At 52.1% G+C, this 24,511-nt stretch overlaps 1 protein-coding gene and 1 pseudogene across 1 annotated transcript in view; one reads left to right on the top strand and one right to left on the bottom strand.

Annotated features, from left to right (window-relative positions):
* Window positions 1-23,940, bottom strand: part of QRICH2 (glutamine rich 2) — a 35,391-nt gene extending 11,451 nt beyond the window's left edge. The window contains exons 1-7 of the mRNA XM_059150351.1: window positions 22,519-23,940; window positions 22,328-22,408; window positions 20,824-20,883; window positions 20,358-20,468; window positions 4,205-7,466; window positions 2,459-2,554; window positions 494-1,528 (exon numbers count right to left, since the gene is read on the bottom strand). Of these exons, the coding sequence (XP_059006334.1) occupies window positions 494-1,528; window positions 2,459-2,554; window positions 4,205-7,466; window positions 20,358-20,468; window positions 20,824-20,883; window positions 22,328-22,408; window positions 22,519-23,058 (5,185 nt within the window). The 5' untranslated portion in view covers window positions 23,059-23,940. The remainder of the gene's footprint in view (window positions 1-493; window positions 1,529-2,458; window positions 2,555-4,204; window positions 7,467-20,357; window positions 20,469-20,823; window positions 20,884-22,327; window positions 22,409-22,518) is intronic.
* LOC131817009 (cytosolic 5'-nucleotidase 3A-like) lies at window positions 9,833-10,708 on the top strand (annotated as a pseudogene).
* Window positions 23,941-24,511: the final 571 nt, after the last annotated feature.

Raw genomic sequence — 24,511 nt, 5'->3', positions numbered from 1 at the left:
GCCAGCAAACAGCAGGACACCCCACTTCTGCTTTTCCCGGTGACTGGGGAGGGGGGATGGGACGAAAGGAAAGAGGGGTGTCCTTACCCTCTAAAAAAATCCACCTAATGCTTACTATCCTGAAGGACTTTGGGGCTACTAACCCACACTTCCCACCCAACTCTCAAATCTTAACTATTCTCTGGGCCCATCCGCTCCGCACGGACCAAGGTGAAGTTGACCTCTTCGGCATCCTCCTCCATCCTCCCACCGGCCCCCACGGCCGTCCGGATAGTCGGCCAGGGCATCCGAACCGCCTCTCTCCTCCTGAGGCTGCTTCGCTCCGAGTCGTTTAATTCCAACTTTTGGACCCCAAAGGCTATAGTAGAGCCCAGAAATGCTAAGAAGGGACATGCTATTTGCAGCGACTCAGGAAGCAGACCAGCAGCCAGAGGAGGCCAGGGGATGCCGGATACACAGACAGCAGCCCCTCTTCTGCACCCCTGGAACCCACCCATGAGGCCGAGCAGGTACTGGATCTTCTCTAGGTCGGTCTGGCCAGCCTGCTCCTCGTCCAGCTCCTTCATGTTCTCCTTGAGCTCTACATAGAGGCCAAGGAGCTCTCCCATCAGACGAAATGTTTCCACTGCCATGGGGAAGGTCGGAGCTAATTTATCCAGCGAGTCTCGTCTCTCGCTCTGGAAATCGCTCTTTTCGGAGGAAACTCCATGGAGGTCGCTGAGAAAGTCTGCGCTCCTGGGAAAGGCAGGCTGGCCTGAGGCATGTATTTGTTTTGGATCCAAACCCATCTGGACACGTGGATCTACCTCCAGGACATCTGGGCCGTGAGGGCCAGGATAGGATCGGTCCCAGGATTCTGGGATAGAGGATACATGGTCTTGCTGTTCTGTGCCTGCTTGTCCCTGGCCATGCTGATCTGGGCCAGGCGAAACCAAATGCTGTTGAGCTCGCTGTACAGATCCCACATGGGGGCTTAATGGTGTCAGGCCATGCTGGTCTGTGCCACGATGTAACAAACCTTGCTGGTAAGTTTCTGATAAACCCTTCTGGCCAATACCTGGTGATGCCAAACCTTGATTGGCTAGGAGTGTTGACACCTGACCATGTTGATATCTGCCAGGAGGTATTACACCAGGGTGATATGGATGTGCTAAAGATCTTGGAAAATCTGGGGCAAATGCTGGAAAGCCACGCAGCCCTGTGCCTGCTGGTATCACACCTGGTTGTCCGGTACCAGGCTGCCTCAAGCCATACTGATCAATTTCAGGTTGAACCAAACCACGCTGATCAGTACTAGGCTGCATGAAACTGTGTGGATATGTACCAGGCTGGATCAAACCACGAGGATAGGCACCAGGTGGAACTGAACCACGAGGATAGGCACTAGATTGACCCAAACCTTGTGGATAAGCACCAGGTTGGACCAAACCACGTGGATAGGCACCAGGCTGTACCAAATCAAGTGGATATGCGCCAGGTTGAATCAATCCAGGAGGATATGCTCCAGGTTGAGAAAAGCCACGTGGATCTGTGCCAGCCTGCACCAAGCCACGCTGATCCACTCCACGATGCCCTAAACCAAGCTGATCTGTACCAGGTTGGACCAAACCACCCTGACCTGCACCAGGCTGGACCAAAGCAGGCTGAACTATGCCAGGCCGAACCAAACGAGGTTGACCTGCACCAGGTTGCACCAACCCACGTTGATCCAGTACAGGCTGCACCAAGCCAGGCTGACCTGTACCAGGTTGTACCAACCCACCCTGATCCATTCTAGGTAGGACCATACCAGGCTGAGCTGCACCAGGTTGTACCAACCCACGCTGATCCACTCTAGGTTGGGCCAAACCATGCTGACCTGCACCAGGTAGGACCAAATCCCGTTGATTCATTACAGGCTGCACCAAGCCAGGCTGACCTGTACCAGGCTGCACCAAACCACGATGGTCCATGCCAGGCTGCGCCAAGCGAGGCTGACCTGCGCCAGGTTGCACCAAACCACGATGGTCCATGCCAGGCTGCGCCAAGCGAGGCTGACCCGCGCCAGGTTGCACCAAACCACGATGGTCCATGCCAGGCTGCGCCAAGCGAGGCTGACCCGCGCCAGGTTGCACCAAACCACGATGGTCCATGCCAGGCTGCGCCGAGCCAGGCTGACCTGCGCCAGGTTGCACCAAACCACGCTGATCCATGCCAGGCTGCGCCGAGCCAGGCTGACCCGTACCAGGTTGCACCAAACCACGCTGATCCATGCCAGGCTGCGCCGAGCCAGGCTGACCTGCGCCAGGTTGCACCAAACCACGATGGTCCGTGCCAGGCTGCGCCGAGCCAGGCTGACCCGTACCAGGTTGCACCAAACCACGCTGATCCATGCCAGGCTGCGCCGAGCCAGGCTGACCCATGCCAGGTTGCACCAAACCACGCTGATCCATGCCAGGCTGTGCCGAGCCAGGCTGACCTGCGCCAGGTTGCACCAAACCACGCTGGTCCATGCCAGGCTGTGCCAAACCAGGCTGACCTGCGCCAGGTTGCACCAAACCACGCTGATCCGTGCCTGGCTGTGCCAAGCCAGGCTGACCTGTGCCAGTATGCACCAAACCACGCTGATCCATGCCAGGCTGTGCCAAGCCAAGCTGACCTGTGCCAGGTTGCACTAAACCACGCTGATCCATGCTCGGCTGTGCCAAGCCAGGCTGACCTGCGCCAGGTTGCACCAAACCACGCTGATCCATGCCTGGCTGTGCCAAGCCAGGCTGACCTGTGCCAGGTTGCACCAAACCATGCTGATCCATGCCAGGCTGCACCGAGCCAGGCTGACCCATGCCAGGTTGCACCAAACCATGCTGATCCATGCCAGGCTGCGCCGAGCCAGGCTGACCCATGCCAGGTTGCACCAAACCATGCTGATCCATGCCAGGCTGCACCGAGCCAGGCTGACCTGCGCCATGTTGCACTAACCCACGCTGGTCCATGCTAGGCTGTGCCAAGCCAGGCTGACCTGCGCCAGGTTGCACCAAACCATGCTGATCCATGCCAGGCTGTGCCAAACCAGGCTGACCTGCGCCAGTTTGCACCAAACCACGCTGGTCCATGCCTGGCTGTGCCAAGACAGGCTGACCTGTGCCAGTTTGCACCAAACCACGCTGATCCATGCCAGGCTGTGCCAAACCAGGATGACCTGTGCCAGTTTGCACCAAACCACGCTGGTCCATGCCTGGCTGTGCCAAGCCAGGCTGACCTGTGCCAGTTTGCACCAAACCACGCTGATCCATGCCTGGCTGTGCCAAGCCAGGCTGACCTGTGCCAGTTTGCACCAAACCACGCTGATCCATGCCAGGCTGTGCCAAGACAGGCTGACCTACGCCAGGATGCACCAAACCATGATGGTCCATGCCCGGATGTGCCACGCCAGGCTGACCTGCACCAGGCTGCACCAAATCACGATGATCCATGCCAGGCGGTGCCAAGCCAGGCTGGCCTGCACCAGGTTGCACCAACCCGCGCCGATCAATGCCAGGCTGCACCAAACCAGGCTGAGCTACGCCAGGTTGTGCCAAACCACGGTGATCTGTGCCAGGCTGCATCAAGCCAGGCCGACCTGTGCCACGTTGCACCAACCCACGCTGATCGATGCCAGGCTGCGCCAAGCCAGGCTGACCTGCACCAGGTTGCACAAAACCACGATGATCCATGCCAGGCTGTGCCAAGCCAGGCTGACCAGTGCCAGGTTGCACCAAACCACGATGACCCATGTCAGGCTGTGCCCAACCAGGCTGACCAGCACTAGGTTGTGCGAAACCACGCTGATCCACGCCAGGTCGCACCAAACCATGTTGATCCATGCCAGGCTGACCAGCATGAGGATGCACCAAACCACGCTGATCCATGCCAGGCTGCACCAAGGCAGGCTGACCGGCGCCAGGTTGCACCAAACCACGCTGATCCATGCCAGGCTGCACCAAGACTGACTGACCTGTGCCAGGTTGCAACAAACCATGTTGACCTATGCCAGGTTGACCTGCGCCAGGTTGCACCAAACCACGCTGGTCCATTGCAGGCTGCGCCATGCCAGGCTGACCTGTGCCAGGTTGCACAAAACCACGATGATCCATGCCAGGCTGTGCCAAGCCAGGCTGACCTGCACCAGGTTGCACCAAACCATGCTGATCCATGCCAGGCTGTGCCAAGCCAGGCTGACCTGCACCAGGTTGCACCAAACCACGCTGATCCACGCCAGGCTGTGCCAAGCCAGGCTGACCTGAACCAGGTTGCACCAAACCACGCTGATCCACGCCAGGCTGTGCCAAGCCAGGCTGACCTGCACCAGGTTGCACCAAACCATGCTGATCCATGCCAGGCTGTGCCAAGCCAGGCTGACCTGCGCCAGGTTGCACCAAACCACGCTGATCCACGCCAGGCTGTGCCATGTCAGGCTGAACAGTGCCAGGTTGCACCAAACCACGCTGATCCATGCCAGGCTGTGCCAAGCCAGGCTGACCTATGCCACGTTGCGCCAAACCATGCTGATCCATGCCAGGCTGTGCCAAGCCAGGTTGCACCAAACCACGCTGATCCATGCCAGGCTGTGCCAAGCGAGGCTGACCTATGCCAGGTTGCACCAAACCACGCTGATCCATGCCAGGCTGACCTGCACCAGGTTGCACCAAACCACGCTGATCCATGCCAGGCTGTGCCAAGCCAGGCTGACCTGTGCCAGTATGCACCAAACCACGCTGATTCATGCCTGGCTGTGCCAAGCCAGGCTGACCTGCACCAGGTTGCACCAAAGCACGCTGATCCATGCCCGGTTGCACCAAGCCAGGCTGACCTGCACCAGGTTGCACCAAACCATGCTGATCCATGCCAAGCTGTGCCAAGCCAGGCTGACCTGCACCAGGTTGCACCAAACCACGCTGATCCAAGCCAGGCTGTGCCAAGCCAGGCTGACCTGCACCAGGTTGCAGCAAACCACGCTGATCCATGCCCGGTTGCACCAAGCCAGGCTGACCTGCACCAGGTTGCACCAAACCACGCTGATCCACGCCAGGCTGTGCCAAGCCAGGCTGACCTGCACCAGGTTGCACCAAACCACGCTGATCCATGCCCGGTTGCACCAAGCCAGGCTGACCTGCACCAGGTTGCACCAAACCACGCTGATCCATGCCAGGTTGCGCCAAGCCAGGCTGACCTGCACCAGGTTGCACCAAACCACGCTGATCCATGCCCGGTTGCACCAAGCCAGGCTGACCTGCACCAGGTTGCAGCAAACCACGCTGATCCATGCCAGGTTGTGCCAAGCCAGGCTGACCTGCACCAGGTTGCACCAAACCACGCTGATCCATGCCCGGTTGCACCAAGCCAGGCTGACCTGCACCAGGTTGCACCAAACCACGCTGATCCATGCCAGGCTGACCTGCACCAGGTTGCACCAAACCACGCTGATCCACGCCAGGCTGTGCCAAGCCAGGCTGACCTGCACCAGGTTGCACCAAACCACGCTGATCCATGCCCGGTTGCACCAAGCCAGGCTGACCTGCACCAGGTTGCACCAAACCACGCTGATCCATGCCAGGCTGCGCCAAGCCAGGCTGACCTGCACCAGGTTGCACCAAACTACGCTGATCCATGCCAGGCTGACCTGCGCCAGGTTGCATCAAACCACGCTGATCCATGCCAGGCTGTGCCAAGCCAGGCTGACCTGCACCAGGTTGCACCAAACCACGCTGATCCATGCCAGGCTGTGCCAAGCCAGGCTGACCTGCACCAGGTTGCACCAAACCACGCTGATCCATGCCAGGCTGACCTGCGCCAGGTTGCACCAAACCACGCTGATCCATGCTAGGCTGACCTGCACCAGGTTGCACCAAACCACGCTGATCCATGCCAGGCTGTACCAAGCCAGGCTGCACCAAACCACGCTGATCCATGCCAAGTTGGAATGACTCACGCTGATCTATTCCAGGTTGGACAGCCAAATCATGCTGACTTATAACAGGTTGGACCAAACCACGCTGACCTGCACCAGGCTGCATTAAAGTAGGCCGAACCGTGCCAGGCTGGAACAAAACACGGTGATCCATTCCAACTTGGACCAAACCATGTTCATCCATTTCAGGCTCCACCAAAGTGCGCTGATCCGTTCTAAGTTGGGCTGAATCTTGCTGACCTATTCCAGATTGTGTCAAACCAGGCTGAACTGCACTTGGCTGGACCAAACCAGATGGGTATACATTGGGCTGTACCGAGTCAAAAGGATACGCAACAGGCTGTCCCCAGTCACTGGGATATGCACCAGGCTGTGCCCAATCAGGTAGATCAGCACCAGGCTGGACCAAACCACTTGGATCTACAAGAGTCTGGACCAAACCATGCCGATCTGCACCAGGCTGCACCAAACCACGCTGACCGGCTCCCGCTGGTACCAAACCATGCTGGTCTGGCCCAGGCTGTATTATATCATGCTGATCTGTGTGAGGATGAGTGAACTCAGATGTTTCCAAGCTGGGCTGTACAAAACCTTGCCGATCTGCAACAACTTGCATCAAACCAGGGGATGCCAAACCACGTTGATGTGTGAGGTGTGGAACCAATCCCTGTTGATCCACACCAGGTATTAAAAATCCACGCTGATCTGCAGCCAGGGGCACCCATCCGCGCGGATCCACACCAGGCTGTTGGGCTGTGCCAGGAAGTCCTGTGTCATACTGATATGCGCCAGGTGGAACCGTACCAGGCTGAACTGGGCTAGGTAGTTCCCATCCTTGCTGGTGTGTGCCGGGTACTACTGGTGGCACCATCCCATACTGATCCGGGCCAGGTGTTACCAAGCCCCACTCATCCATCCCAGGTGGCATCACACCGAGCTGACCCACGCTGTGCGGTACCACAGCACGTGGGTAAGTCCTGGGATGCTGCCACACCAGTGGGTCCACGCCATGTGGTCCCAATCCATGCTGATCCGGCCCGGGCTGGATTCGACCCAGGCTTGCATCCACCCCCCAGTGCTGATCTGGGTGACCTTGATGCTCATCTCCGGCCACAGGGCCTGAGGATAGGTCCTGTAGGGTGGGACCAGGCTGTGCTTCTCGTTCCTCTTTTCTTAGATGGGCTGAGCTGTGCAACGGCAGCTCTCTCGTCCTGGGGCGATCTGACTCTACTCTGGATTGGGATGCAGATGGGTGATGGGTCTTTGCCAGGCCAGCTTCGTTACGGGCCCTGGGGTGCTGTTCTCTAGCAGGGAATGTGGCAGCCGAGGCACCTCTGCCTTGTTCCCTGGTGACCCCTTCAGAGGGGTTTCTTACTCCACCAAGTCCTGAAAAGGTCTGATCTGAGCCATAAGCACGGGGAGAATCCACAGCCCGGTCAGCACTTGACCGCTTGATGGGGACTCCGCCTTGAAGTATGTCATCTGACGTTGCGGACGCGTGCCCTCTGCGCTGAGGGAGTCCCGTCATTGTCTCTGAGCCCTGGGTGAAGAGGAAGAGAGAAGTCAGCAGCTGCAGGTAGAAAGGACTCCCTCACGCTAAGACACGAAGGCAAGAACATCCGGGACATTGGATTAGGGTGACTTGGGGCTTTTGGAGAAGGATACCCTCTAGTCCCCAAACTAGGCTAGACACAAAAACTCTGACATTCTTGAAGGATACGTCTTCAAGGCTTTGAGAATCTGCACATTTGCAAATGGCATCATAATATGTCAATTGCCCTCATAAAAGACAGCAGGAAAAGGGGCGCCTGGGTGGTTCAGTGGGTTAAAGCCTCTGCCTTCAGCTCAGGTCATGATCCCAGGGTCCTGGGATCGAGCCCCGTGTCAGGCTTTCTGCTCGGCAGGGAGCCTGCTTCTCCCTCTCTCTCTGCCTACGTGTGATCTCTGTCTGTCAAATAAATAAAATCTTAAAAAAAAAAAAAAAGACAGCAGGAAGTCCTGGACAATACCAGCGATCTACTATAACTATTGCTCCGCCTACAAATAAAACATGAGTCATTTATTAAGTTCACAATATAAAGTTTGTCCCATCATTGGCCCGTTATTGATGGCAAAAGTATCACTGCCAGGCAAGTGAACCATGTATCCAAAATGTAAACGCATAAACTCCGGGGCCTGGAAGTTCCATCGCTGAGGTCTCCTCTACGGACTCTTACAAAGGGCTTCCAGGACATTCGTCCAGTCTGTGGCACCGCTTATGCAAACAGGTTATCAATAGGGGACTGACAATTGTAGGGGGCACACCCACAGAGTACAATACAATCTGTTAAAAAATGATGAACTATTTCCATTTCTAGTCCAAACAGAATAACAGGAATTGGACTTACCCTCCTCCTGTTTATAGCAACTCAAAACCAAAAACCAAACCAAAACAAAAAAAAATCCTAAACTATGAAATGGTGGTTTTCTAGACACTGGATATGAGCTAGTGAAGGCCAGCCATCCCTGAAAGATGTGGAGACAAGCTATGGGAGCCCTCGTGTTGCCTCGGCTTACTGCCATTCCAGTGGAGTTTCTAGGCTGCCATCCTAGGCGAGGGATTCCCTGAGTTGAGGAGACAGACCTGAACGTTCAGGCAGACTGAGGCAATGTGAGTTCACACGAGAGAGTATCAGAAAGAAAGGAGGTGCAGGGGACGTCTGGGTGGCTGTTGGTTGAGAGTTTACGACTCTTGAGTTCCGCTCAGGTCATGGTCTCAAGGTCCTGGCATCAAGCCCCGTGTCAAGCTCCACACTCAGCGGGAAAGGGGAGTCTGCGTGAGGATTCCCTCTCTCTCTCCCTCTTGCCCCTTCCTTGGCTCATGTTCTCTCTCTTAATAAATAAATCTTTAAAAAAAAAAAAAAAAAGGAAAGGAGATACACATAGAGAGGATTCAGGAGATCTGTAGATGTTCAGCACAGAAATGATCAGCGTGTGTATGTGAGGAGACTACCCAAGGCTGGAACAAGAGCCATCTGCAAGGCTGGAGGGAACAGTGCCAGACTCTCACAGGGCTGGGAACCGTGCCTGTTTCTGTCAGCCAGTTTGGAAAAACCTCAGTTCAGGGGACAGTATTGAGAAAGGTGTTGCCTCAGAAGTGGAGAATCATCAGCTCTACACTGAACTCTGCTTTCAGAGCCACTAAAAAAACCCCAACAACCACAGGCGCCTGGGTGACTTGGTCCATGAATCATCTGCCTCTGGCTCAGGTCAGGATCTGAGGGTCCTGGGATTGAGCCCCGCATGGGACTCTGCTTCTCCCTCTGCCCCTCCCCTGATTGTGCCTCTCCCTCTCTCTCTCTCAAATAAATAAGTAAGACTCTAAAAAAATCACCCAAACGAAACATACAGTAAAAGAAACAAGAGAATTAAAACAGTCCTCTAGAATATACTTATTTAACACGAAAGAGACAAAATTGAGGAATAGAGGAACAGAAAAGACATAAGACCTGTAGAAAACAAAGAGCAAATGGAAGATGTAAACCTACTTTATCATTCCAATCAGAAGACGGAGATTTGCAGAAGGGATTTAAAAGCATGACCCAGGGGGCCCACACTCACTGTGTGCAGCCTTTTCTCTTCGGGCCTGGAAGCCCATGAGACCCTCTCCAGGGACTAGGCAGCCATGGCCAGGGAGGACCTGGTAGAAAGCACCAGCATGGGTGTCCTGGTGGCAGGAGTGCTGTTGGCTCAGGACATATTCAGCCTAAGAGAAACACGAGGCAGAAGCCTAAGATCATTGGGATCCCTATATCCAAGCCCTCCATCTCTGGATATTGCTTGCTGTCTATGCTGTTGTCCTAGGGCGATCAAGAATGCAAGACCCCAGAGTGCCTTTAAGGACAATTGAATAACCAAGAAGTGATGAGTCAAGAACCTGCTGTATGTGTGAAAATGAGGTCAAAGTTCCCGAAAAGTTCAGTTCACGTCAAGAACCCCATAAGAGAAGAAATGACCTTTGGTCTTATCAAAGAAGGTCCTGCCACCCTTCAGATAATAATAGACTTCAGCATAACACTTAAGTATATTTTCCTACAAAGGGAAAGGATGCCCGACATGTCATAATTATCATTGACAATCATAAGCTGGTTACAGATGGAGGCCAGAAAGAGTTACTGCAACTAAAGGACAAAGATCATGCTACTAAAGTTGATCCTGTTCCTACAACAGAAGTACCCTTAGGTGGTAGAACCGTACCCTAACTCACAGGGTTTGCTTGTTGAACAGGCTCTACTGAAAGCTAAACTGAAAGGAATTGTGGCAGGATCTGATGTCTGTTCAAGGAAGGTACTAGAATGTCTTTGATAAGCTCCAACAACACAGTCTCCCTGTGTTCAAATTTTCAGCTGGTGGGTGATGTACTAGAAGAAGTTCTCCCTCAGCCTGGTGTTGATCATCCAGTTGCCAGAGTCAGGACCAACTTCACAGATTTTGATGAAAATGGTGTGTTCAAAGGACTTCAAGGAGAACTAGTTCATGAATTTAACAAACATGGTGGGTCTTTGAGCAACACAGAACATCTCAAAATCAATTATTAAGACAGTAACAACACAGTTCTGCTGGGAGACTCCTAAGGAGGCTTGAGAATGGCAGAAAGATGGGCCAGTGTGGAACACATTCTGGAAACTGGATATCAAATGGAGTAGAAGAGGTTTTAGAAAAGTACATGGATGCTTATGATACTGTTTTTAAAAAGATGAATCGTTGGAGGTAGCCAACGCTGACTTACAGAAGATTCTGTAAACAAGCCTTCTTTGAGTCCTCTTTCTTGTGGATACAACTGATAGAACTGCTTATCCATTCATCTTGCTCAAAAACTCTGATTTGTAATATATTCTTGCCCTTGAAATTTTCCTTTGCATTACTGAATATCTTGACACATTGAACCTGCCAACTGGAAACTTCTGTTTCTCAATACACCCCTCACCATATTTTTTGACAGATAAAAAACAAGAACAACAAAAAGAAACTTAAGAGCCAAAATTTGAAAGGTAACTCCTCTAACTTTTCCAAAATGCACTTTGTAGTTTATGTTATTGCAAAGTTTTTTAAAAAAAGATTTTATTTATTGGGGAGAAGCAGAGGGAGAGGGAGCAGACTCCCCACTGAGCAGAGAACCTGATACAGGGCTCGATCTCAGGACCCTGGAATCATAACTTGAGCCAAAGGCAGAGGCTTAACCCACTGAGCCACCCAGGCGCCCTGGAAGATATAATAGTTTTTTTTTTTTTAACTTTTTTATTTATTTGACAGAGAGACATCACAAGTAGGCAGAGAGGCAGGCAGAGAGAGAGAGAGGAGGAAGCAGGCTCCCTGCTGAGCAGAGAGCCCAATGCGGGACTTGATCCCAGGACCCAGAGATCATGACCTGAGCCGAAGGCAGCGGCTTAACCCACTGAGCCACCCAGGCGCCCATATAATAGTTTTAAAAATATATATGAACCAAGCAACAATGTCCTAACAATCATAAGGAAAACCTGATGGAATTAAAGGGAGAAACAGACAGTTCAACAGTAATAGTTGCAGACTTTAATATCCCACTTTTGATAGGGATAGAACAAAGAGGCAGAAGATCAACGATAAAATAAAAGACGTGAACCACAGACCAACTGGACCAGCAAACATCTGTAGAACATTCCACCCAACAAGATCTGAATAAACTCTCTTGCATGCACACAGAACATTTTCCACAACAGACCATGTGTTAGGCCACTAGAAAACAAAATGAAACACCAAAGCACAGGAAAAATAAAGATGTTTTCAAACATAAAAATACAGGCTGAAACTCATCAACAGCAAGACTCATAAAAGAAATGTTAAGTAAAATCCTTCAGGCAGACAGAAAATGATACCAGATGGAAACCTGACTATACACAAAGGGGTCACAAGCACTGGAACCGTTTTTCTGGACTCAAATCCCTTTGAAAGATAATTGACTGAACAAAACAAGAACAATGTATTGTAGGGTTCATAACAAATGTAAAAGTAAAATGCAGGACAACAATAGCATAAAGCAGGCATTAGCAAGCAAGGGCCCATGGGCCAAGCCCAGCCCATCGTCTGTTTCTGTAAATGACTCTTTATTAGGACACAGGCAAACTCATTCATTTATGTATTGTTCATGGTTGCTTTCACACAGTAACAGTAGAGTTGAGCAACTGTGACAAAGACTGCATGACCCACAAAACCTAAAATATTTACTTGTCCCCTTAACAAAAAGTTTGCTGGCCCCAGAAATAAAGTCCCTTGGAAATACTTTATTGTAAAGTCCTTATACTATTTGTGAAGGGGTAGAATATCACTTGAAGGTGAACTGGGATGCGTGAAAGAGGTATAAATCTATAAACTCTAAAGCAACCAGTCAAATAACAAAGATGTTATAGCTAATATAAGCCGACAGAGGAGGTTTAAAAACAAAAAAATCCTCAAATAATACAAAATTAGTAGAAAAAGAAGGAGAAAGTAACAAAAAGCAGATGGAACAAACAGAATACTAACAGCAGGATGACAGGCTCAGCCCTAATTATATCAATAATCACATTAAATGTAAATGATCAAAACAGACTGATTAAAAAGCAGAGATTGGCAGGGGCACCTCGGTGCCTCAGCTGGTTAAGCATCTGACTTTGGCTCAGGTCATCATCTCAGGGTCCTGGGATCGAGCCCCATGTTCGGCTCCCTGCTCAGTGGGGAGTCCGTTTCTCCCTCTCCCTCTTCTTCTGCACAACCCCTGACTTGTGCTCTTACTCTCTTGGATGAATAAATACATAAAATCTTTTTTTAAAATCAAAAGTTGTCAGAATGGTTAAAGAAGCAAGACCAACCACATACCACTTACAAGAAAAAGACTTCATATAGACAGATAGACAAATAGGTAAAACATTAAAGAACAGGAGAACATACACCATGCTCACACTTGAAAAAGAAAAAAAAAAAAGCTGGAATCACTATACTAATTAATATAGATTTCAGAGCTAAGAATATTACTAAGGATGAAAAGGTCATTTCTTGGGATATTTGGGTGGGTCAGTCAGTTAAGCATCTGTCTTCTGCTCAGCTCATGATCCCGGGGTCCTGGGATCTAACTGCACGTCCGGCTCCCTGACCAGCTGGGAGCCTGCTTCTCCCTCTCCCTCTGCCACTCCCCCTGCTTATGCTCTCTCTCTCTCATCACAAATAAATAACATCTTTTTTTTTTTTAAGGTCATTTCTTAACATAAGGAGATCAATCCATCAAAAGGGCATAACGTTCCTAAATGTCTCTGCACCTAATAGCAGGGCTTCAAAATATGTGAAGCAAAGCCTGATAGACCTACAGGGAGATAGGGACAAATCCTCAGCTGGAGTCAGAGGTTTCAATACCTTTCTCTCACTAATTTCCAAGTAAGCAGAATATCAGCAAGGACACTGTACTCATTTTCTGGAGCTGCGGTAACAGACTGGGTGACTTGAACAACAGAAATGTACCATCTCCCGGCTTTGGAGGCCAGAAGTTCGGGATCTGGGTGTCCACAGGCTTGGTTCTCTCTCAGGTGGTGAAGGAAAATCTGTTCCATGCTCTGTTCTGGCCTCTGGTGGCCTCAGGCATTCACTATGGCTGTCTTCTCCTGACCATCTATGGATGGATGGCCGTCTTCTCCCTGCACGTGTCTTTCTGTCCAAACTCCCCCTTTTATAGACTCACTTATATGGGATCAGGGCCCACCCTAATGACTTCATCTAAACTTGATCGTCTGCAAAGACCCATTTCCAAATAAGGTTGCATTTATAATGGGAGGCAGGACTTCAACACCTTTTGGGAGGGGTGGAGACGGAAACACAGCTTAACCCTAACGGATACAGTAAACTGGAACAACACTAGAACCTACTTGACCTGATGGACGTTTATAGAATACTTCCCCTTATAAGAGCAGGAGACACATTGCGCTCAAGTGCACACAAAACATTTACCAAGACAGAACATCCGCTGGGCCATAAGATATACAGCCATCAATTTAAAAGAAGTCAAGTTGTACAATATATTCTCTGACTACGGTGGACTTAAATTAGAAATTAGTGACAGAAAGATCCCTGGAAAATCCCCAAATATTTACAAACAAAATAACAGACTGCTGAATAGATTGTGGATGCAAAAGAAGAAACCAAAAGGGATATAGGAAATGTTCTGAACCACATACCAGAACGTGAGGGACGCTGCTGGAGCAATACTCGGGACATATTTAATATTTATAGCACTAAGTGCTGGTCCCAAAATAGAAAAGCCTCCATGTGCACTTCAGGAAACTAGCAAAACAAGAGCAAATTAAATCCAAAGCAAGCAGAAGAAAGGAAATGATGAAGATCAGAGCACAAACCAATAGACAGAAAACAGCAAAGAAAATCAATAAAAACAAGGTATTTGAGTACATCCATGTAACTGATAAAGCTCTAAACAGACCGATGAGGAACAAGACAGGAGAGTCACAAATTGCCAATACCGGGAATGTCATCAAAGCCACGCAAATTAAAACAGGACACCACTACACACCTGTTAGTATGGTCAAAGTCTGGGACACGGATAAGACCAGACGCTGGCAAGGACCTGAGCAGCAGAAACTCTGCTCATTCATTGTTGGTGGGAATGCAAAATGGTGCAGCCACTGTGGAAGACAGTGGCGCTTTTCTTACAAAACTAAACATACTCTTTCTATACACTAGCAATCACAGTCCTTGGTACTCACCCAAAGGAGCTGAAAACGTTACGTCCACACCGAAACCTGTGCACAGATGCCGACAGCATAACTGTCCAAACTCGGAAGCAACCAAGATTTCCTTTAAGTAGATGAACAGATGGACTAACTGTGGTCCAGCCCAGGCCACGGAATATTATACAGTGCTAAAAAGTGAGCTGTATCACGTCATGAAAAGACATGGAGGAAACTTAAATGCACGGTGCTAAGTGAAAGAAGCCCTCATACCGTGTGATTCCAACGGTACGACATTCTGGAGAAGGCAAAACTGTAGGAGACAGGGAAAGGATCGGGGCTGCGAGTGGGGAGTGGGGAGTGGGGAGCGAAGGAGCAGAGCACAGAGGACTTTTAGGACCGCAAAATTACTGTGTATGGAGCTGTCTTACGCCATTACACCATTGTCCAAACCCATAGATTATATAACACCAAGAGTGAACTTGATTAAAACTACGGACTTTGCGGGTGCCTGGGTGGCTCAGTGGGTTAAAGCCTCTGCCTTGGGCTTGGGTCATGATCTCAGGGTCCTGGGATCAAGTCCCACATCGGGCTCTCTGCTCAGCGAGGGGCCTGCTTCCCCCCCTCTCTCTGCCTGCCTCTCTGCCTACTTGTGATCTCTCTCTCTGTGTCTAATAAATAACATCTTAAAAAAAAAAAAAAAAAACTATGGACTTTGAATGACATCATGTGTCCACGTGGGTTCACCAGCTGAAACCATGTACTGCTCTGGTGGGGTCCTCGTTCGTGAGGAAGGTTATGTGTGTGTGTATGGGCCGAAGATATAAGGGAAACCTCTACACCTTTAACTCAATGTCTTTAAATGTATTTTTAATTTTTTTTAAGATTTATTTGAAAGAGAACAAGCAGGGGCAGGGGCAGAGGGAGAAGCAGATTCCCTGCTGAGCAGAGAGCCCCAACACGGGGCTGGATCCCAGGATCCTCAGATCGTGACCTGAGCTGAAGGCAGATGCTCAACCTACTGAGCCACCCAGGTATCCCTTTAAATTATCTGTCTATCTCTCTATCTATTTATAGCAAGCTCCATGCCCAGTGTGAGGCTTGAACTTACAACCCTGTGATCAGTTGTCACTGCTCCACCAACTAGGCACTCCTATTCCTTCCACTCGGTTTTGTTGTGAGCCTATAACTCTAAAAACAGAATCTATTTCCTTTAAAAGTCAATTTTTAAGTGTGTGCGCAGGGGGAGATGTGTCTCCATGAGCTGCAGCCAGCAGTCTTCCCACTACCCTCTTTTAGCGGCTCACCAGCGGCTGTGCTGCGATCCCCATCACCGTCCTCTTTCAGTCAGGACCCGCTTCCAATGATTATAATCTTTTTTTTCCCCTTGATTTTTTTTTTAACATAATCTCTACCCTCAACATGGGACTCCAACTCACAACCCCAAGATCTAAGAGTTGTATGCTCTACCGACTGAGCCAGCCCGGCACAACCCTGCCCACCCCCGATGCTTCTAATCTTAAATGTCGCCTGCAACTTGCTCCCCATCTGTTGGCCCGGCTCTGTAAAGCCATGAACATACGAACTGCTGGCCGGGGACTCTGGCCAGGGGGAGGCAGCCAGCACCCCAGGGTGAGTGCGTACTCCCCGGACACCAAGAGACCTCAAAATCTCAGCAAAGCAATTTCTTGCTACTCGCAAAAAAACCACAAGATCCCAGGAAGCAGGAGAGATTCACAGCCTCTTTGGACCTCACCCAGCCCCGGCCTACCCAGCTTGGGGGCACAGTACTTCCCTCTGAGGTCCAGAGCTGCCTCCCTGGTAAGACATGATGGCCCAGCTCTGCGACTCCTTGATGCTGCCCCAAAACCACAGACCAAAAATTCACTAGTCCAGGGTCCTAGACTCATTTTCTACTGCTGTAGAACATGTTACCATGAAAGCAGACGTCGACAGCCGCACGAGGTTATGATCTCAGTTTCCGTGGGTCATGAGTCTGGCCATGTTTTATCTGGATTCGCTCTCAGGGCCTCAGCCTGCAATCCAGGCCAGGCTGCGGCCTTCTCTGAGGCTCAGGGTTGTTGCCAGAACTCAGCTCCTCTTGGCTGGAGTTCTTGGCTCCTATAGGCTACTCTCAAACCCAGCCATGCGGCTCCTTCCATGGGGGCAATCCTCTGGTTTCACTTTCTCGAGGAGGGCTCACCTGATTAGGTCAGGACCATTTGATCCCTCCTGTGATTAAACTCAAAGTCAATTTATTAGCGATCTTGTTACAGGAGAGATGTCCCCCTCCCCAGCCCCCACGCCATACCTGCAGGTTCTGCCCACACCTGAGGGGATTCTGTGTGTGCACAGCAGAGGGTAGGAATCCTGGCAACCATCCTAGGGCTCCGCCTATCACACAGAAAGGCCTACAGGACTGAAACCAATCACTGCAAACAACTGCCGCCAAAAAAAGGAAGGAAGGAAACTGACACCGGGCAAAGATTCTGAAAGCAAGTCCTGAAAAAGACCCTCCAGAGGCGAGTGCTGCGGTTATTGTGTCCAGGTTATTGCCCAGCGCTCAGACCCAAGAGCAGCACAAAATGGAAGGAGTTCTGCTAAACCGCCCAGCCTAGCCAATCATCCATGAACCGCCCCAAGAGGAAGCAGGGGGCTGTTCCAGATGGCTGCCGGGACAAATTACCCCACAGCTCAGCGACTTCCACCAACACGAATCTGTTATGGTAACAGTTCAAAAGGTCAGAATTCCAGAGCCAGTGGCTCTGGGCTGAGGTCAAGGTGACGGGCAGCACTGGCGATGCTGCAAGCTCTTGGCACAACCCGCTTCCACGCCTCCTGTAGCTTCTTAAGGGTGGCCAGGATTCCATCCATGACTCATGAACACGTCGCTCCTGTCTCTGCTTCTGCAGCCGTACGCCTCCCCCTTTTCTTTGGTAGAACCTTCTGCCTCCCTCTCACTGGTACCTTTGTGATCAATGGGTTCATTTTGAGGCAAAATATGGTTAAGTTCCTCCTTTCTCACGAACCTTGTTAGGTTGTCATCTGAACGGTGAGGTTGTACGATGAGCTCTTCTCTACGCCCGATGGACCCCACACTCCTTCCTGAGCCGGAACGTTCTGTCCTTCCTGCCTTCACAGGATCCCCCCCCCCAGGTATGGAACCTGCTATTTCCATGACTCCAAGATGTCCTAAAACGTTTATTTCTATTTCCCTGGGGATGTGCCATGGCGGGGGCAGGTAGTTGGAAGCGGGGTGAATCCTGTGCAGCCCCTTCCTAACTCGCTCCACTGTTTTTCGGGTTCTGAAGCCCAAGATATCGAAATGGCGATCACAACGGAACAGGGGGAATCACCTGCCCTCGATGGAATCCTGAAACGAAGCTTTAATTTTGGTTTTCTACGTTATAAAGTAGAGGCCACAAAGCTTCGAAGAGAAAATGCCCTTTAGCTCAGACTTGCTATTTCCATGCAAGAACGTCTGTGCTCAAGGTCTGCGGACCTGGTGTAATGGGTCACCGGAAGGTTCTCCTGTTGTTACGCCCATGGCCAAGGCTCTCTCGGGAGACTCGGCTGCATCTCGAAGACAGCAAAGTGAAGAAGCGTCTTCCTCCCTTAAGCAAGCTTTGATTAGCACGACAGGGCTGGCTCTTCCTTGGTGACCTGATCACCACAGGTGACCACAGGGTATGGCTCTTCCTGGTTCTTTCTGACCATTAGAGGTACTACGAGGAGCAGCAGGAGGCCAGGCAGGAGGTGGAGGCGGGGAAGCATCCCGGTCATCCTCGCTTGATCTGGCGAAACTGCAGAGAAGGCCCTGCTGCCCATCGGGATACGTGCTTGGAAAAAGCACTGGTCCATGTCCTTGCGTTCACTCACGTCCTGGGACGGGCGACTTCCACCGCTACTCTGTCTGAGCTCCTGAAATGCAGCCTTCCTCCTCTAGGGGGGAAATACAACACCCTCCTCATGTCTGTCATTCCAGAGATGGGATTTACTCCTCCAGGCTCATGGCCCCTGTACTCAGCGTGCTGGCTTCCAGCCCGACCCTCCCCTCACGATGCGGGCCGCGCCTGAGAGCGGCTGCGCCTGAGAGCCACGGCCCCTCTCCCGGAGCACACCGTGGACCTGAAAAACGCTGACCTTCAATGTCCTAATCTCGTCACTTATGTTAAAGGGTCCCACCAACAGTCCAAGCAACACTGGTCTCCAGCGTTTTTGTTGTGTTTTCTCAGCTCCAGACGGGGATGTTCTCTCCTGTACTTGTGATGCTCTGTACAAGGGCCGAACGTGTTCTGTTGCTTCTCAAAAATCTTTTAATATTTATATTTATTCTTCCTTGCTCCTGGGGCTACTGACAAGCATGAGCAACTGTCAAAACAGACACTTTCTTACCTCTGGACAAGCGGGAGTGTGTAAAGGGGCTTCTGTTGTGCTCGTATCTAGGTGTGGCAAGTGTCCTGCTCGCACCCGAAAAAAATGTGTCGTTCACTCAAAACAGGAGACTGCTACGTTTCAAGAGCTTTGGCTTAAAAAAACAAGCGAAAGCAGAGGCAAACTTTTTCTAGGCCATTCCTTTTGCTAGCAGGGTCCTCTTCCAAGTCCTTCTGCTGCTGCTTTCCTCTGAAGATGCCCCCCCCATTCAAAAAGCAATCACAGGGTGTCTTGTGTACCCCTGTACTATCTGACATGCCCCAGATGGCCACTTGGTGGCGCCAAAAGGTCCACTCTCTTCCCCCTGTTGAGGTGGATACTGACATAGGCAACTTTTCTGAGTAAGGGGAGGGGCACAAAGCCAGAAGGAGAATACCAAGACCAGAAGGGCAGCTGATCCTTGCCTCGATGGCCATTTGATAATTGCCATTTTATTCAGATGGAGAAAGGGTGGGGATAGAGAAATGATTTGAGGGGCACCTGGGTGGCTCCGTAGGCTAAGGATCTGCCTTTGGTTCAGGTCATGATCCCGAGGGACCTGGGATTGAGCCCTGCATCTCACTCCTTTCTCAGCAGGGAGTCGGCTTCTCCCTGCCCCTCCCCCTGCTCCTGCTTGTACGCTCTCTTTCACTCTCCCTCCCTCTCACTCTCGAATACATAAATAAAATCTTACAAAATAAATAAATAAAAATGATTTCATTATCCTGGGCACTGCCTGGGGACGGACAGACGCATGCACACATTTGTGTGTCAAAGTCATCGCCACAGGGCCCCTACAGACATTTTATTTCCAAAGTCGGTCATCTTTGTCCACTAAGCATGAAGGGACTCAGGCATTTCAGACCAGGCTGTAGAGGAACTTTGAAAAGCTATAAAAGCGAATCAAAACTACAGTCAGGTGCCATTCTTCCATCCAACTGGAAAAAACTGGGTACAGACAGTGCTGGTGGGGACTCGAGGACCAAGCTCTCTCCCACGCTGAAGGGAGGATCTAACTTGGAGCCCTATCTGTGGAGGAGAGTTTGGCAAAAGGAGCCAAATCACAAACCTGCATTCCATTTCTTAAGAATGCACCCTACCTACGAATATGTTTGCACATGTGAAGGTTACACGGGAGCACGGTTTTTTCTAAGACTGAAAAAAAAAAACCTTAAATAATAGGAAGTATGAAATCAGGACCATCCACATAATGGAAAACACTGTGCAGTAGCAAAGAGGGAGAGGTCCAGGGAAGCCCCACCCAAAACCAGGGCCCAGGTCACCAATTTGTTCACCCCTAGTGAGGCCCTCCAGCCGTCAGTAATGGCTTGCTCCAGCTCCTCCCAGGTGACCATGGTGACTTCTTCTCCAACAGGCATCAAACTCATCTTCCGGCCCACGAGGTCCTGACGGTGACAGACAACATGCAGGCAGACAGACACACAAACACCCCAAGTTTAATCCCAGAAAGCTTTAGGAACAGAACTGAGCTAACAGAATCCACAGCCCTAGTCCCGAGGCAACATCACTGTCCTTCAAGTGACCAGTGAGTCCTGGGCAGCCAGTTTCCAGTCCCCTGAGGACCTCTGGGGGAACCATGGGCTGGGATGGGAAGGATTTCCCCCCTATCCAGGGGCAGCGCCCACAGGGGCAGAGGGCCTCATCCTACTTCAGAGGGACACAGACGTCTGGGGTGGGAGCTTGGACATCCTCCCCTACTCCCCCTTGAGGACCCTTTATCACAGAACTCGCCCATATTACCAGGAATTCATCCCGTTCTCTGACCATCTTCTCTAGAGCATCGATTCGCTGGAAGGCTGTCTGGAAGAAGAGTTCGGAGGTGGAGGATCAAACCAGCCCCTCCTGTGGACCCTACACGCACGCATGCGCACACACACGCCCTTACACGCACGCACGCGCGCGCGCACCCACGCACACGTGCACAGATACGCATGCGCACACACACCCTCTTATGCCCACGCATGCGCACCCGCGCACATGCGCTCCTAGAAAAGAAAGGAGCTGTGTGGATCTTACAGGAGCTGGGGGTAGAGACAGGACCACTGAGTCAGCTAAATCGTTTTCTTTCCAGCCAACAAGAGGCAGGCAAGTGAGGTGTGGCGGTCCTGGGGGACACTGTGCCAAGAGCAAATGCAAGCACAGGGGTGGGAACCTTTGGTCCTGGGATTCACTTCTCCTCCCCTCGAACAGAACATTCCCGCACTGCAGAATGATGCTGACTTGCCCCGCCAGGACAGAAACGACCCGGCGCTTCAAAGCGTCCGAATGGCTGTGTGGTTTGAAGAGAAAAGCGTCCCCAAGGAACCGAAACAAATTGCTAAAACTTGTTGAACCGAACAACAACAGAACAACAAAAAGTTGTTCTGGATGACCCTTGCAAAGCTCCAGAATGTAGGAATCTAAAGGTGAAACAAGGCTTTGGTCTGAAAAAACCATCTAAAAGCCCCCAAACACCACATTTCAAAAAGAAAAGCTTTCCAGGGGCTCCTGGGTGGCTCAGTGGGTTAAGCCTCTGCCTTCGGCTCAGGTCATGATCTCAGGGTCCTGGGATCAAGTCCCACATCGGGTTCTCTGCTCTGCAGTGAGCCTGCTTCCTTCTCTCTCTCTCTCTCTCTCTCTCTCTGCCTCTCTGCCCACTTGTGATCTCTCTCTGTAAAATGGATAAAATCTTAAAAAAAAAAAAAAAAAAAGAAAAGAAAAGCTTTCCAGAGCAACGGAGAGTCCCGCTTGGGCCTCAGGCCTGGCATGAGGGGCAGAATGGGGTCAGGGGCCCTGAGGCCTCCCTGAGCCTCTCCCTGGGCTTCTTCTAACTGTCCCTCCTCCTCCTTCCAGCGCTAAGACCCTGGGCGGCTTCCGGAGAGCCTGAAATAGCAGCACTGCCTAGTACTTTGGGCCCCTACTGTCCATCTGAGGGGAGTTCTAGATCTTTCTCCGAGAGAAAAAGATCCGAGTGAAGGTGTGGCTGCCGAGCACCTGCTGGTGTGACCGCAGAGCTCTCTCCATCCCAGCCCGCCCTCCTGGGCTCCACTCTTTCAACACCCACCACCTCACTTCTTTATTCTTGTTTAGAGGAAATCCGCTCCAAGAATATTATCAGAAGTTGTCAGCTCCCCATCATCCCAACATCCCCGACCCGGTTCTGATCCCTGGGGGTCTGAGAAGGGGCAGTGGAGTGGTGAGGACAGGCCCTGCATGGGAAGGGGCGACTCCGCGATCCTCGAGGTGGGGTCCCCGCCGTCCTCACCGCTGGGAGCTCCTGCGCCTTTTCCTGGGCTTCTTTGAGGGTTTTCACGTCCTCCACGACGTCGCGCAGCAGCTCCATGGCCTGCAAGGTGGGGACACAGCGGTTCCGAGGACGGCCCCGCCGCCCGCGCCTCCCTTCCAGCCCCGGAGCCCGTGGTGGGCTCCGCCCCCCCAGCCCCGCCCTGCCCTCACCTGGGAGACCTGGGAGACGATGGCCCGCTCGCCCTTCGCGGTTTTCAACGACCCTGCTCGTGCCCTGGCCGGCGCCAGCTTGGCGGTCTCCTCCTCCAGCCAGTCCCGGGCGTCCAGCTCGCTGATGGGAGCCGTAAGGTGCTGCACGTGGCTCACGATGCCCTGCACCTGGCTCGTGACGGTCTTGAGCTTCCTGCTGAGGTCCTGGACCTGCCCGCCCAGGCCCTTCACCTGGCTCTCGAGCGTCGCCGCGGCCGTCGGTGGCTTGGTCAGGCTGCCGCGCGGCTTCTCCCTGGACGCAGCCAGCTGCGGGGCGCTGAGCGCGGTCTGCGCGATCTCCAAGGGGCGGCTCGTCTCCGGCGACGGCAACGGCGACTGGAAGTCGATGCGCACCTCCTGCAGGTTGAGGCTCCGGAGCATGGCCACGATAAGCGTGTGCAGGGCCGTGAAGTTGACAGCGCCCACCTCCGGGGTGCCGATGGCCAAGTCCGCCAGCTCCCGAAGGGAGACCATGGTGGTGGCCGCCGTCGCGGGCGGCATCGTGCGCCGTCTCAGCAGCGGTCCGCGCCCTCGGCTGGCCAGGCGGCCATGTCCCCCTCACTGCCCACTGCGCCCCCGGGCGCTGCCCAGGGCATCAGTCACTGGAAAATGGAGGCAAAGCGCCTGGCCGCCGGGCTTCCCACCCTCCGCTCCTGGGGACCCGCGCCCGCCTCCCCAGCGGGGTCCGGACAGCCGCCAACCCTCGGCTGTCCAGTCGTCCGCTCTCCACGCTACACCCTCCCCTTGCGCCGGCTGCAGCCAGCGGACGTTTGGAACCGAACGGACGGCCCCGTCACTGCCCCGTGGTGCGGGGCCCCGCGCACGCGAGGGTTCTGGCACCGTCCAGCGGGCACCCCGCAGTGCGGGACTGGCCCGTATGCGAAGTCACACACTCCCTCCCAACTTGCAAGGGGATCCTATCTTATCCAGGTCTGGGGAAGCCTGGGGCATACCCCAAGGCACCACTGACTGTTACTTTAAGTAAACGTTCCCAAAGGGGCTATGGGGCTGTGTCAAGGCACTACTATGGGAACACAGCAGTTTGGGAAGGGGAGGGGTCCTGTGGCTCACCTAGGTTGCAGCCCTCACTTAACCTAGGAAGGCCTCCCATGCACTCAGCCATTAAGAACTGACAGATTTAAGAGACACCCTGTGTGTCCTTAGCTCATTCCTTACTCAGGGCAGAGGCACATGTCTTAAGGGATGCAGTCCTGAGACCTTGGCTTTTGGGGGACAGCTCCCATCTCATTTTGCTTCATCAGAAAGGAGGGTAACTTGGAAAAGAACACTCACCGCCCTGGCAGCTCCAACCAGCCACCACACGACAGACCTTCACTGAGCCGCCCTGGCCTAGTTTATCTCGAAACAGACTCATCTGGTCAAGTGCCAACATTTCAGCTCAGCACAAGCCAGGATGAGACAGGACTAGAGGAATTTGGTGCTCTCAGCAACTGGGGCCTGACTTCCCCACACCAGGTTTTTCCAGAAAATGTAAAATGTCAGTGTTTACATTCAAGAAAGCTAAGGAAAGCCTGAGCAAAAGTCTGTACCATGGACTCCTATTTCAACTACTTCTCGAATTCAAATTTTTAGTCTGAGCTGGTAAAATGTAACTGAAATCTTTCATGCCCCTCATCCCCAGTGTTGCCTGGGAATGGAGTTAAATATCAGTCTAGAACCTACAGGAAGGTTAACACCTGAGGATTTTTTGGTTCACCGTCATAGCCCTAGCACCTGACACTCATTCGGGGCCCTCACGCTTCCTGAAACCATCAAAAGAACAAATTCTTGGCAGTTTTGTGCACTTATGTTTTCACCCTATAAAACAGAAGGCTGGGTCACCAAATTAAAGTCTTGTGATGGGGCTTCCCCTGTCCTAGAGGGTGTGGAACGTGAGCTTCTCGATTCTAAGCTCAGTGACTTTCCAGAAGGATGTTACCCCTGCTACCACTGG

The sequence above is a fragment of the Mustela lutreola genome, chromosome 15, assembly GCF_030435805.1.
Source record: "Mustela lutreola isolate mMusLut2 chromosome 15, mMusLut2.pri, whole genome shotgun sequence".
In the NCBI taxonomy this organism is placed as follows: Eukaryota; Metazoa; Chordata; class Mammalia; order Carnivora; family Mustelidae; genus Mustela; species Mustela lutreola.
The sequence above is the reverse complement of the archived record's forward strand: the minus strand, read 5'-3'. Positions and strand labels throughout refer to the sequence as shown.